General features: G+C 37.7%; 2 protein-coding genes and 1 pseudogene across 3 annotated transcripts in view; 2 read left to right on the plus strand and 1 right to left on the minus strand.

Moving 5' to 3' along the window:
• The window catches only part of INTS2 (integrator complex subunit 2), a 54,999-nt gene extending 54,437 nt beyond the window's left edge, over positions 1 to 562 (plus strand). Inside the window, exon 23 of the mRNA XM_036269435.1 lies at positions 450 to 562. Coding sequence (XP_036125328.1) covers positions 450 to 466 — 17 coding nt within the window. The 3' untranslated portion in view covers positions 467 to 562. The remainder of the gene's footprint in view (positions 1 to 449) is intronic.
• Positions 450 to 15,587, plus strand: part of BRIP1 (BRCA1 interacting protein C-terminal helicase 1) — a 141,399-nt gene continuing 126,261 nt past the window's right edge. The window contains exons 1-5 of one of the 2 annotated variants that reach the window (XM_036269431.1): positions 450 to 572; positions 1,857 to 1,968; positions 4,654 to 4,827; positions 9,284 to 9,411; positions 12,028 to 12,147. In XM_036269431.1, the coding sequence (XP_036125324.1) occupies positions 477 to 572; positions 1,857 to 1,968; positions 4,654 to 4,827; positions 9,284 to 9,411; positions 12,028 to 12,147 (630 nt within the window). In that variant the 5' untranslated portion in view covers positions 450 to 476. The remainder of the gene's footprint in view (positions 573 to 1,856; positions 1,969 to 4,653; positions 4,828 to 9,283; positions 9,412 to 12,027; positions 12,148 to 15,587) is intronic. The other variant, XM_036269432.1, reaches the window with a different exon arrangement.
• Positions 14,019 to 14,431, minus strand: LOC118634712 (annotated as a pseudogene).

Consider the following 15,587-nt stretch of genomic DNA (forward strand, 5'->3'; position numbering starts at 1 on the left):
CTTTACGTAAGACTTACTGAGCACCTACTATATGCCGAGGAGTTTCCCCCCTTACAACAGTTTTTAAGTGAAGGATTGTTACAGATAAGGATCGTAGTCTAGAGAAGTGAAGAGACATGATCAAGGTAGCATGTTTGAGTTGTCACAAGTAGAACCTCTGGGAGCTCCAGTGGCGCAATCGGTTAGCGCGCGGAACTTATACAAGTAGAACCTCTGTTTCCTCACTCCTGGTCTACTGCTTGGCAGAGGAAGGGTACACATTCCAGATTGGTCACATTCCAAGATGGGCTCTCAAACACTGTGATTTGTGGCTAGGAAATTCTTTTACTTTCATTTGTTTTCTTTATACATTAATTACAATAGTTATTTCCAGATTTCTGCCCTGCTGTTGGGTATCTGGTTTTCTTTGAATGGCATGGTTTCAATATTAATTTTCATTTGTGTTGCAGTTAGAAATCTGAAGTGAACAAGAAGGTATGATGTCTTCAGCATGGTCTGAATATACAATTGGTGGGGTGAAGATTAACTTTCCTTGTAAAGCTTATCCATCTCAGCTTGCTATGATGAATTCTGTAAGTATTTTTCAGCAGTTATTTCAAGTCTTTATTAAGATACATATGCCTGTAATTCATAACATACATTGAGTCTGTGACTACATTTATTTTCTCAGATAATAAATGGATTGAAAATATTTGCTGGGTTCATTGAAGAACATCTAACTTTTGGAAAAATAATACTGATCACTTCTAAACTATATGTCCATGGTTAGTTAGGAGGCAAAGGAGGATATTCTGAACAATGTTCTCTAGCTCATTTGGAACTTCTACTTTATGGAATTACTGCATTCTACAAAATATTTATTGTCTTTCACATAAATTACTCTATTTCCCACCATAAATTTTTTGAGATATTTCTACCATATAGAAAATTAATATATAAACTTGAGTAAACCAGCTTTGTTATATCTTAATTTTTGCTGTATTTACTTTATACCGTCTTTACAAGTAACAGGATTACTGGTATCCTGAATTTGTCCTTTTTCTTTTCTAGCAATGTTTTAATATGTTTGTTACATATGTATGTATCCATAAACAATATAGAGTATAACTTTACATATTTTTGAACTTTGCACAATGATCTGGTAGTATGCTTGTTTTTCTGTAGTATGCTTGATTTCTTAAAAAAAAATTTTTTTTTTCTTTATTTATTTTAGAGAGAGGAAGGGAGAGGGAGGGAGAGATAGAAACATTGATGAAAGAGAACATTGATTGGCCGCCTCCTGCATGTCCCCCACTGGGGATTTGTCCCACAACCAGGGCATATGCCCTGATCAAGAATTGAGCTGGTGACCTCTTGATGCATGGGGTTGACACTCAACCACTGAGCCACACTGGCCGGGAAGAACTTGGTTTCTTTTTGCTTAATGTTATTATTATTTTTAAAAATTGAATTTAGGAAGAGGAAGAGAGAGAGAAACATTGATTGGCTGCCTCCCACACATGCTCCGGCCTGGGATTGAACCCAAAACCACAGTATGTGCACTGACCAGGAATCTAACTTGCTGCCTTTTGGTGTACAGTATTATGTTCCAACCAACTGAGCCATGCTGTCCAGGGCTGCTTAACATTATTTTTAAGAGGTAGCCCTTTTGATTGTTAATCCATTTAATTGCTTTATTGTATTCTATTATATGAATACCAGAATTTTTTTGTCCATTTTCCTTCCGATAGACATTTGGGTTGTTTATATTCTTTTGCAATTATAAACAGTACTGCTATGAACTTTCTTTCTTTTGGACAGAGACCCTAATAAAGTAAATTGTTTATTGTTTTTTAAATTGTTTTTTGTGTCCATAGATTGTCAGAGGATTAAACAGTAAGCAACATTGTTTGCTGGAAAGCCCTACAGGAAGTGGGAAAAGCTTAGCTTTACTTTGTTCTGCTTTAGCATGGCAGCAATCTCTTAGTGGTAAGTAACTGATTGCTATCTTTAGGTTGCTTAATAAAGTACTTTTCATTCAGAATGATTCATCTATATTTTAGCTAATTTAAATGGTCTCTTTTAAGATGTTTCTCTATAATGTTATAGATCTTCCAAAAGAGTTTCAGTATGGTGAAATATGTTCAGTTAGTCCCAAAACAATTTTCAACATAATGTAGTTTTTTATTTGATGATTCAGAGTATATATAAGAATTTTGGCGTGCTTAAAGTTATTATCAAAATAGTTATAATTTTTATGTAAAAGATTCAAGAGATGGGCTGTCATGATGCTATAACATAGGAATAATTGTGGGTGTGTTTTTTTTTTTTCTTATTCATTAATTTATTTTTGTTACAGATGTTTCTTTTTTTCCCCCAAGACACCCTCCTCCCTATCCCGCCCACCCCCTCTCAAGCATTGTTGTCTATGTCCATTGATTACACATACATGCATATAAGTTCTTTGGTTTATCTCATCCCCCCATCCCCCCTCCTCTGAAGTTTGTCAGTCTGAACCATTTTTTTAGTAAATCTTTTAATATATTTGTTTATCTGTACCTTCTTCATAACATTAAAACATGGAATATATAAAAAGAAAATATTTTGGTTGATCTTCCTACTTGTTTGGATGCCCACCCAATAAGCATTTGTTATAATATTGTTTTTATGAATTTATATGATTTTCTATTACTTTTATTTGCTAAAAAATGCCTAGTAATATTTACTTTTATGAAAGACTAATATGCATAATGAACCTGAAATACAATATTGGATTCCCTTTAGTTACATAATGAGAATGCTTTGACCTAAAGTTTTAGCAGAACTTAAAGTTGACCACGGGTGTATATGTGTATGTATGAAAATGTGCATCTGTATATGTTTGTTTGTATACATATATGTATGAATATATAGTGTTTTTTAAAAGGAAATTTTCATGCTTAAGAGTGTATTAAATATTAAAAATAAAAGTAAATATTTTATAAGCTTTTGGTTGCCCATTCTGATTTATGTTAACCTTTGGGGAAAATGAGATTATCTGTTAAGAACTTAAAATTTTAATGAGAGTTTTTGGGAAATAGAATTAGTAGTGTTTCTGTAGTACAGATGGAAAAATAATGTCAGTACTTGCTAGAGAAAATAAATTACAGTATTCAGCTTTTTATATATGTATGAATTGTATATTTAAACACAGGCACACAATGTAGATGCTACAGTGATGTATTATATTAAATTATTAAAAAATTACCTGTTTTATTTAATTAAATATTGACCTTAAAGTATATTTTGATACATGTATCAGAATTGATACATCATGAAACATGTTTCTGTTTGAAATAGAAGTGTATTGTGGGAATGATTTAACCCTTATGTGTTTACATTGTTATTTAACATTGAATCTTAAAATTCTTGATCTAGGGAAATATCAGTAATTAAGAATATACTTTAGGTCTTTATCTTAATTCTCCCTGTTTGATATTTTAATAAATCTCAATATACATTAATACTTGATTCATTGTGCCTTTGTTACATTATTAATTTTTTACTATTATTACATATATATTTAAACATGTTTTTTAAAAATTAATTTTTTTTTTATTATAGATATACCTCCTTTTTTCCCCATTGACACCCTCCTCCTTACTCCTGCCCCACTAAATATGTGTTTTTTTTTAATTCTCAACGGAGGATATTTTTCCATTTATTTTCAGATAGAGTGGGAGGGAGGGAGAGAGAGAGAGAAGGAGAGAGAGAGAAGCATGGATGTGAGAGGGACATATTGACTGGTTGCATCCTGCATGACCTGACCAGGTCCAGGGACCAAACTGCAACCAAGGGACGTGCCCTTGACCGGAATTGAACCTGTGACTCATTCTCTGCGGGCCAAAGCTCTAACCCCTGAGACACACCGGCGAGAGCTATGCTTTGTTTTTTTTTTTAATTTATTTATTTTTAATGAGAGAGAGAAACATTTACATGAGAAACATCAATCCACTGCCTCCTGCACATTCCCTACCTGGGATCCAGCTGGCAACCTGGGCATGCACCTCATCCGGGAATCCAACTGGCAGCCTTTTGGTGCACAGAATGACATTCAACCAACTGAGCCATACCAGCCAGGGCACTATTATTATATTTTAATATATTATGTAACTATCATGATAACTTTTCTACAGGTTTCTGGCATAAGTGTTTCTCTTCTGTCCCAATTTGATGCTGCAGATAGGGTGACTAGCTTGTCCACATTTGCCAAGTACTTTTTCAGTTTTTTTTTTTTTTTTTTTTTATCCTCACCCGAGGATATTTTTCCATTTTTTTGTACAGATAGAGTGGGAGGGAGAGAGAGGAAGGGAGAGAGAGACGGAAACATCGACGTGAAGGGACACATCGAGTGGCTGCCATCCGCACGACCAACCAGGGCCGGGAACAAACTGCAACCGAAGTACGTGCCCTTAGCGGGAACCGAACCCGGGTCTCTCCGGACCGCAGGCCGACGCTCTAACCGCTGAGCCAAACCGGCCAGGGCACTTTTTCAGTTTTAACACAGAGAATCTTGCATCCTGGGATACCTCCCAATCCCTGGCAAATTGGGGTGGTTATTCACCCTAGCTGCAGAGAAAGATTGATTTTTTTAAAAACAATTAGAAATATTATAGAGGTTCTTTTATTTTTTAGGAAAGCCAGTGGATGAAAGCTTAAATAAAAAAGCTGAGGTACCATTGTCATGTTGTTGTAAATGCCATTCAAAGAATTCTACAAACAATGACACAAACCAAGGAACTTCGCGTCATTTCAGTAGTCCAAGTACACCACCTTCTGAAAGAAGTGGCACTTCATCACCTTGTCGAGGTAGTTTATATTTTGCCTGGGTCTGTTGGCATCTATTAATAAAAGGCTTATTTGCTGTTATGAAAATTTATTTAGGTAAATTTGATTAGCATAATTGATTATGCATTCCCACCTATTTTCTCTGGAATTATTTATTTTAAATACGTTTTTACTGATTTTTTTTTTAGAGGGAGAGAGAGGGATAGAAACATCTATTGGCTGCCTCCTGCACACCCCCCTGTTGGGGATTGAGTCTGCAACCTGGGCGTGTACGCTGACTGGGAATCGAACCAGGATCTCTCAGTCCATGGGATGACACTCAATCCACTGAGCCACACTGGACAGGCTAGAAGTATTTTTATTTATTTATTTATTTTTTAATCCTCACCCAAGGATATTTTTCTATTTATCTTCAGATAGAGGGAGAGGGAGAGAGAGAGAAACATCAATGTGTGACACATCAATTGGCTGCCTCCTGCCCAGCCCTGATGAGGGCTGGAGACCAAATCAAAATCGAGGTTTGTGCCTTTGACCGGAATTGAACCTGAGACTCTTTGGTCTGCAGGCCGATGATCTAACCACTGAGCCAAACCTGCCAGGGTGTAGCTGGAATTATTTTTAGACAGAGTAGTTAGAAATCCTTGGACTGTTTTATTCTAGGCTTGACTTTTAATTTATTCAGACATTTTGCTAGTTTAAATTATTTTTTGAAGAAGTCAAGGCAGAATAAATAATATTCAGAAATTGATGTTATTTGTAAGCAGTATTGTTAATTATGTTAGAATTTTATAAAATATTAATTTGTGTTGTAAGATAAAATCTAATTAGTGTCATTTAGTCTTGATAAAGTTTGCCTGAAATTCTGAGTTTAGTATTCTGAAAAATATGATAATACTCTAATAGGGTTCCCTTTATAGGTTACTGTCTTCTTTTTCCTGTCTGCCTTTAGTATTCTTTCTTTGTTGTTAGTTTTTGACAATTTTAATATAATGTGCCTTGGAGAAAGCCTTTTTGGATTAAGATAATTAGGTATTTTGTTAGCTTCCTGGATTCGAGGACCCAATTCTTTCCATAGATTTGGAAGGTTCTCATAGATTATTTGAATGGGCCCTCTGTTTCTTTCTTCCTCTGTTCTTCTGGTGTATGCATTATTCTTAATTTTTTGGTGGTTGTTAATCCTCACCCGAGGATATTTTTTCCATTGATTTTTAGAAAGAGTGGGAAGGAGAGAGATTTAGCAATGCGAGAGACACATCAATCGATTGGTTGCCTCCTGCATGACCCCCCAACTGGGGCCGGGGGATTAAATCTGCAACTCAGGTATTTGCCCTTGAATAAGGATCAAACTCTTGACCCTTTGGTGCATGGGCCGACACTCTAACCACTGACCAACTCTGGCCAGAACTGCTCATTTTTTTATTGGGTTGTTTCTTTTTTTTGCATTTATCTTCAGATTGAGAGGGAGGAAGAGAGAGAGAAACATCCATGTGAGAGAGACACATCGAGTGGCTGCCACCACACGACCCCAATTTTACTGATTTCTAGGAGTTAAAAAAAAAAAAGATTCTAGATACATCTCATTTCTTTATAACTTTGTATTTTTAGGACTTAAACTTTTTAGTAAGCTTCCTGCAAACTTCCCTGCTATAAATAACATAAGATGTACCTTTTTGTACATGCAGATAATATGATTTATATTTTAATGAATTGGGAGTTAATCTTGTTTGGCATGTGGCAGTTCAGTTTTTCTAAAACTAAATTATCGTGTATGAAAGACGTTTTCTTTTCTTTTTTTTTTAAATCCTCACCCGAGGGAATTTTTCCATTTTTTGTTCAGGTAGAGTGGGAGGGAGAGAGAGGAAGAGAGAGAGAGAGAGAGAGAAACATCAACGTGAAAGGGACACATCGAGTGGCTGCCACCCCCGCACGACCAACCAGGGCCTGGGACAAACTGCAAGCAAGGTATGCACCCTTAGCGGGAACCAAACCCGGGTCTCTCAGGACCACAAGCTGATGCTCTAACCACTGATCCAAACCAGCCAGGGCTGAAAGACATTTTCTACCCTTTAATGGGCACATACAAATTTTTTCTTTGGTTTATTTGGGGCCGGTTTCTCAACAGTGGCACTATTGACATTTTGAATGGATTCATTCTTTGTTGTGGGATATTTTGTGCATTGTTTAGCACCATCTCCCAGGCCTCAAACCACTAGATGCCAGTAGTGTTGTCCTTGTCCGCTGCCTTTTGTGACACCAAAAGTATCTCTAGAGATTGCTCGATGTCCCTGGTGTGGGGGTGTTAAAATTGTCCCAGTTGAGAACCACTGCCCTAGATTTGTTTTGTGGGTATTTTACCGTTTGCCAGGGGATTGCGGAGCTCGAAATTACATGTCTTTCCAGAATATATATATGGAAATGCAAAGGACTAAAAATAATAACCAAAAACACTTTTGAGAAGCTGGTCAAGGTGAGAGGTCTTAATCTAAGAGATATCCAGATTTATTATCTAGAAAGCTAAAGTAATTAAACCAGTTTGGTACTGGCACAGTACAGTGGTGGACCAGTGGAAAACAATAGAGAATCCAAATTTAGTTTCACATATAGCCTGAAACTTGACATTTTATCGAAGTGCTCCTATAAAGCACAGTGCAAAGGGGGTACTTTTCCATAAATGGTACTGGGACTCTTAGATATTCCTATAGGAAAAAATTGAAATTGGAGCCTACATTACTCCATACACAGAAGTCCATTCCAGGTAGATTAAAGACCTAGGAATGAAAGGCAAAACTTTAAGATTTTATAATATAGTGGTTTTCTTTCTTTTTTTATCCTCACCTGAGGACATTTTTCCATTTTTTGTTCAGATAGAGTGGGAGGGAGAGAGAGAGAGAGAGAAACATTGATGTGAAAAGGGACACATCGAGTGGCTGCCTCCGTGCACGACCCAACCAGGGCCAGGGACAAACCAGCACAACCAAGGTACATGCCCTTAGTGGGAACCGAACCTGGGCCTCTCTCGACCACAGGCCAGCGCTCTAATCGCTGAGCCAAATCGTCCTGGGCTAGAATATAGTGGTTTTCAAACTGTTCCTATGAGTCTTAGGAAAAAGCATGGCTTGTAGGAGGAAAAGAATAATGGTGGATCAAAGAAATTCTAAGTCTTTCATCCTGTTTTTGAAATTATAAGCAATTTTTCTTTAAAAAGTATTGTCCTCAGAAAAAGCTTGAAAACCAGTGCTGTATGGCATAGATTCACTTCTGTGTTTATACAGATAAACTTGTTTGTTTGTTTTTCCCTCACCCAAGGACATTTTTCCATTTTTTGCTCAGATAGAGTGGGAGGGAGAGAGAGGAAGAGAGAGAGAGAGAGAAACATCGACATGAAAGGGACACATCGAGTGGCTGCCACTACCAACCAGGGCCGGTGACAAACTGCAACCGAGGTACATGCCCTTAGCGGGAACCGAACCCAGTCTCTCTGGATCACAGTTGACACTCTAACCCCTGAGCCAAACCAGCCAGGGCATAAACTTGTTTTTTTTTAAAAAACGTGTTGGACCTCTCTATAGGGCTTTCTCCCCTATTGTTCTCTGTAAGTCCTTTAAGGGCAGGGACTGTTTCTTTTTCATTGTTTTTCCATGGTGTCCGGAATTCTATGGACTCGATAAAATAAATACTTGTTTGTTAAATTAATTCTAGGGACTGTAGAGGAGAGCAAAGAGGAAGGAAGGTAGTTTTAAGAGTGCACATTTAGGGAAAGTAAGAAACCAATGTATAGGAATAGTTAAGAACAGTTTTACAGACATTAAGGAAAAAGGAAATGCACTTGTTCCGTTCCAGAAGAACCGTGTTGTTTGGCTTTATGCCTAGAGGTTATGCTTATGGATGTTGGAGTCAGACAGCAGGAGATAGTCACATCCAGGCTCTGCCTCTTACTAGTTGTATGATACTGGCATGTTACTTCTTTAAAACCTAGTGTTCACATTGGTAAAATGTTGATAATACTATTTGGTGATTAAGAGGTCATTGATGACCTTGAGAATGAGTTTTCAGGATTGTGGGTTTAAAAGGTAGATTATAACAGTTTGATTTTACTATATTTTTAATCCTAAGGAGCATTGAGAAACTTAGTAGGAAAGTGACATTGAGACACTAAAGAAAGATTTTTATAGAAATGAAATACATTTTCTTGAAAAAGTCTTATATTTTTTAAATCACGTTATTGGGAGTGATCTACAATAGTAGAAACCTGTTAAATCAAAATTAGACTTCCCTATTGAAAGTATATTTCTTTGCAAAATGTTTGCTGTACTTTTTTTAAACAGTGGTAAAGAAGTCCTTTTAAACGTGTTTGGCAATTCATGTTTTTAAATATGTTATTTTTCAGAAATAAGTCTACATCTTGATTACAATTCTTTCTTAGAAAAATTGCCTAAATGTAAGTTATTTATGCTAATTTTTAAATTTCTTCTGTAAGACTCTCCTGAAAAAACTACGCTGGCTGCAGAGTTATCTGCCAAGAAACAGGCATCCCTATACAGAGATGAAAACGATGATTTTCAAGTAGAGAAGAAACGAATTCGATCCTTAGAAACTACACAGGAGGTAAACAGTTTATTGGCAATGAAATAATCCCATTTAGTTACAGCTGAACAAGGCCACCAGGTATCAATCTAGTTTTCAGTGGCACTTGTGGAGATTAGTTGGGTCATAGATGTAAATTATTTGGTAAATTTTTGTAATTTAATTTTATGTACTTATTACAAAGGAGTTTGTTATTATACAAGATTATTTACAATAATGTGTCATTAAAGTGAAACTGAATGGTTCTTATATGCAAGGAGTTTGATAGTAAAATATTTACTTAAGACATATGTTAATAATAACTACATTGTACTTTTTAACTCCTTTGTTGTTTTTATCTAATAGTGGCATATTATTTTGGGCAAAATATCTTTGATATGAATATTTATGTCATGGATATTTTTGGTAGTGATAGTTTTAGTATATTTACAAAATGTACTCTTTTTTTAAAAAATTTTATTTTCTTTATTGATTTTAGAGAGAGAGGAAGGGAGAGGGAGAGAGATAAAAACATCGATGAGAGAGAACATTGACTGGCCGCCTCCTGCATGCCCCACACTGGGGATTAAGCCCAAAACCTGGGCATGTTCCCTGACCAGGAGTCGAACCTGCGACCTCCTGGTGCATGGGTCAAGGCTCAACCATTGAACTACATCGACTGGGCACAAGGTTTACTCTTATTTATTGAGTTTTTAATACCAATTTATGATAAAATGTTTATTTCTAAAAATTATTGAAACACCTAAATTACTAGATATTTAAAATTTTTTTTCTTTATTGATGTTAGAGAAAGGGAGAGAGAGATAGAAATATCGATGAGAGAGAACATCGATTGGCTGCCTCCTGCATGCCCCCCACTCTGGATCGGGCCCACAAACTGGGCATGTGCCCGGACCCACAAATTGGGTGTGTTCGCCAGGAATCGAACCAGCAACCCCTTGGTGCATGGGTTGATGCTCAACCACTGAGCCACACCAACTGGGCTTAGATATTTTAAATGATACGTCCTTTTTATAGATGAATACCATGTTTTCTCATAGAGTTCATCGCAGTGAGATAGAGAGGCTGGAACTTTAATAGATTTAGTTACAAATAAAAAAAGATGATGGTTAAATAGCATTGTATTTGTACATTAATTGTATATTTTTTATTGAATAAATTCAGTTGAATATGTATTCTTCTGTAGTTTATGTATTTTATTTACAATTGTTCCCCAAAAAAGTGTACGTAGAGTTGCATGTTGTGAGGTAGGGCTCAACATATAACATTCATTGCTTGACTTCGTTGGGTCTCATTTCTTTTTTGGTAGGAATGGGATCATCAATAGAAATGCCACCACTCCCCCCTTAAAATTTAAATAAACAAGGTTTTGGCAAGTAGGAAAAAGCATAGACAGTTTGGAAAGGAAACTCTGGTATTTATTAAAGAAATTTAGTCAAATACAACGTGGATTGTTACTTAATCTAGTAAGTAATAGGAATAATAGTAATCAAGTAATATATTCTGTCATGTAAGATATTATGAATATTTATTTACATTTAAAATTTTTATCTTGATTCTTTTAATTTAGAATGAAGTTTCCATTTTATTTGCTTTTGCTTTCTAACTAGATATGTAATTTGGACTTTACTATACAGTCGTCCTTCACCACTTCGCTTGGACTTTCATGGTGTCAGTGGTGAGAGATGACTGTGTTTAAATAAAGAATCCTACTTTGCGGACATTCATGTATCGCGGTAGAGTCTGGAACTGATTAACCATGATAAACGAGGGCTGACTGTAGTACTATACTTGGTGTTGACATGGTGGAACTATTTTATGAAATCATTTTTTAGTTCTGTAGTTTTTGTTTTTTTAAATCCTCACCCAAAGATATTTTTTCATTTATCTTCAGTCTGAGTGGGAGGAAGAGAGAGAAACATCGATGCAAGAGAGAGACATTGATTGGTTGTCTCCCACATGACCCCGACAAGGGCCAGGAACCGAACTGCAACCGAGGCACATGCCATTGACTGCAATCGAACCCGTGACTTGTTGGTCCTTGTGCTGATGCTCCAACCACTGAGCCAGAATGGCCACGGCTGTATTATAGTTTTGACTTATCACTAATTAAAGTTATTTTGTTTAGCATTCAAGAGGTATTACTGTATTGTATTTTAAATCTTGTAATAAGGTGTCTATTTGTGTTTTTAAAAATTATTTGATTGCAGGTTAGAAATAGTCATTTTTTTAAATGCTGAAAACATACATTATAGCTATTTTGACCTTTGGGAACAACCAGCCTGCTCAAACTTTTTTTTTCTTTCTTTTTATTGAATTTATTAGGGTAACACTGCTTGACAGAATTATACAGGGTGAGGCAAAAGTAGGTGACGGTTGTATGTGAAACACAGAGTTTATTCTTATATTATTATTTATTAATTATTGCATCATTTTCCATACAAACAACTGCAAACCTACTTTTGCCATATCCTGTACAGGTTTCAGGTGTACAATTTCACAACACATCATTTGTACACTATATTGTGTGTTAGCCACCCAAGTCAAGTTTCCTTCCTTCACTACTTATTTCCCACCCCCCCAGCCTGCTTAAACTTTTGGTTTACTTTGACCTTTATTTTGGTTTTGTGTTTACAGATTAGAAAACGTCATTGTTTTGAAAAGGAAGTGCACCGTTTGGATACAAAAGTTGCTTCAGGAAAGACCACAAAACTCAACTCTCCATTAAGAAAGATAAACTCCTTTTCTCCACAAAATGTATGTATATATGCCATTGTTCAGTTTAAAGAAGGAGAATGTGGAATTTTCTAAATCCATGTTTGAAAAAAAGAAGACTAGTGTAATGCACAGAACAGTAGGAAAAAACTCAGAAGTCCTAAGTGCTATCACATCTCTGCTGCTAATATATGAGATGGTAAACCCTATCTTCTTTGTGCTCTAGTTTCCTCATTTATAAAATGATAGAATGGGACTAGAAAGAGACCTGAACGATTTTTGCCTCTTCAATATTCTAATGTTTGTGAACTCTACTTCCCTAAAGTTCTTTCAGTGTCTTAGAACAGCAATTCTCAAGAAGTAGCAGTGTGGCATCATAATAGTACTGTTTGTATGTATCTATCCACGATTCAGCTGTCTGCTTTGTGTTCCTGAGGGACAGTGGGTGTCAGGGAGGGGCTGTCTCACTGTCCCTCATCCCAGGGTCCTGGCTGCTTTTGAGGATGACATGCAGGGCATGGCAGCAGAGTTGGAGTGTCTGGGTTGGAGCTCTGGAGAGTCTTTTTTTTTTTTTTTTTTTCAAATTTTTTTCTTTATTGATTTTTTAGAGATAGAGGAATGGCGAGGGAGAGAGAGATAGAAACATCGATGAGAAAGAATATCGATTGGCCGCCTCCTCCATGTCCTCCACTGGGGATTGGGCCCGCAACCTGGGCATATGCCCTGACCGGGAATCAAACCGGTGACCTCTTGGTGCATGGGTCGATGCTTAACCACTGAGCCACACCAGCCAGGCTGGAGAGTCTTGAGATTATTTTTAGGTGTTCTGTGAAGCCAAAAGTATTTTATAGAAATACTAAGATGTTATTTACCTTTTTTTACTGTCTTGACATTTGTACAGAGGCAGAAGCAATATTGGGTAAAGCTATTGGTGTCTTTGAACAATCAAGATAGTGGCACCAACCTGTACTAATAGTAATTTTCTTCACTATTATTTATTTATTTATTTATTTATTTTTTAATCCTCATCTGAGGACATTTTTCCATTTTTTGTACAGACGGAGTAGGAGGGAGAGAGAGGAAGAGAGAGAGAGGGAAACATCGATGTGAAAGGGACACATCGAGTGGCTGCCACCCGCACGACCAACCAGGGCCGGGGACAAACTGCAACCGAGGTACGTGCCCTTAGCGGGAACCGAACCTGGGTCTCTCCGGACCGCAGGCGGACGCTCTAACCGCTGAGCCAAACCGGCCAGGGCTTCTTCACTATTATTAATATGCAGTGTTAAAGAGCCAGTTTTACATAAGAATGACCTTGTTGAAGCAGTAAAAATTGCGAATTTTATCAAATCTCAGTTCTTGAAATTTTTTAACATTCTGTGTGAAGAAATGAGTGGTACTTAAAAAACACTTTTGCCTACAGGAGTAGGATGGTTGTCTTGAGGAAAAGGACTGGTAGGATAGTTTGGATTGTGAGCTGAACTAGCCACTCTTTCACAGAACATCATTTTCACTTGAAAGAATGACTGATAGACTAGGTAATTCTTTTTTCTTTTTGCCATCAATAAGAAATTTACTTGTTTTAAAAAAATCCAAATGCTGGCATTGTCCAGGAAAATTTAACAGGTTTATTTATATTGTTATAAAGTTGAACTGCTGAAACTTGTTCACTGAAACATTTTGACTTGCATTAATGCCTTATGTCCCCGCATTTATATTTAAAAAATTCACACACAAATGAAAATGGAAAAACTGCAGTACCTGATTTCTGCCCCCTATTTTCAACTTGCAATCATATACTTATGTACCTTTTGACCCCATGGAAAAAAAGTATCTAACGTTCAGAACTACCTATAACAGGAAGAAGAGAATTTTTTTTAAAAGAATGAAATGTTTCCCATTACAGTGGATTCTTAAGCATGTTCTCCACGTATGCAGCATGCTAGCTGGATGTCTTTTGGCATAATGGTTACACGTTTGGCATGGATAGCACACAGGTTGGTGTCTTCAGAAAGGCCAACCAGATAGGCTTCACTTGCCTCCTGCAAAGCACCAGTAGCTGCACTCTGGAAGCGCGGATCTGTTTTGAAGTCCTGAACAATTTCTCGTACCAGACACTGGAAGGGAAGTTTGCGGCTCAGAAGTTCAGTGGACTTCTGATAACGTCTAATTTCACGAAGTGCCATGTACCAGGCCTGTAACGATGAGGTTTCTTCACCCCTCCAGTGGAGGGCACACTCTTGTGAGCCGCTTTTGTAGCCAGTTGTTTCCTCGGTGCTTTACCACCAGTGGATTTGCGGGCAGTCTGCTTTGTTCCAGGCATGGTATAGAGACCTCTTTACTTACCCCCCTTCTCCTTTGGCTGGAGCTCTGCGAGCTGGAGGCGGCGCAGGTGTTCAGTAATTCATTTTTTTCTTTTTTTATCCTCACCTGAGGACATTTTACATTTATCTTCAGATAGAGCAGGAGGGAGAGAGGGGAGAAGAGAGAGAGAGAAACATCAACTTGAGAGAGACACATCGACTTGCTGTTCTGGGTGTTTTCTGTTTCCTTGTCTTCCAAACTGCTGATCCTCTTCTTCATCTACTCCACTGTTGATTTCCTGGAATGTATTCTTTATTTCTGACTGTCTTTTTTAATGTTTTAATTTTCATTATTTTGTTTTCTCTCTCTTTATTGCTCTACCCCTAAGTTTATCAAGCATCTTCATAACCAGTGTTTTGAATACTGGGTCTGTTAGATTGCGTATTTCCATTTTATTTAGTTCTTTTTCTGGAATTTTGTTCTGTTCTTCCACTTGGGACATGTTTCTTTGCTCATTTTGGTTGTCTTCCTGCGTTTATTTCTATGTATTAATAGAGCTGCTACATCTCCCAGTTTTGGAAGAGTGGCCTTACGAAGTAGGTATGCAGTGGGGCCCAGTGGCACAGACTCCCTGGTAACCCAAGCTGGGTGCTCCAGGTGTGTGTCCCCCATTCTCCACCTTGTGTAGGCTATGTGCACCCTCCTGTTGTAGTCTTGATTGCTGTTGGCACATCAGTGGGAGGGATTTACCTTCAGCCAATGGGCTGTGAGAACGGGCAGTGACTACAACAGTGGAGCTGCTGTGCAGAGGGGCTGACCCCACAGAACAGGACTCGCTTCAGCAGGACTGTGGTGCTCAATGAGTTCACCCCTTAAATGTGTCACTTTTGGAGGTGGTTGGGTGATGTTCCAGGTGGTCTGAAGCTGATTACTGGAGGGCTCAATAGCGAAACAATGGCCTCTGCTAACACTGCTGTCTGTGAGAAAACTGCCTCTCCAACTCTCACCCCAAGGTCATACAATTCATTTCCTCCTCACATGTCCGTGGTACCTTTTGAGTTAAGGCTCCAGTGCTGGAGCTCAGAGCAGTGAGATTGAGCAAGTCATGTGTGGGCTTTGTGAGGAGCACCTGGGACTCTAGAAGCCCTCCATCTCACTCAGCCCCAACCCCTGCTGGT

This window comes from Molossus molossus, unplaced genomic scaffold, assembly GCF_014108415.1.
Source record: "Molossus molossus isolate mMolMol1 unplaced genomic scaffold, mMolMol1.p scaffold_m16_p_19, whole genome shotgun sequence".
NCBI lineage: Eukaryota > Metazoa > Chordata > Mammalia > Chiroptera > Molossidae > Molossus > Molossus molossus.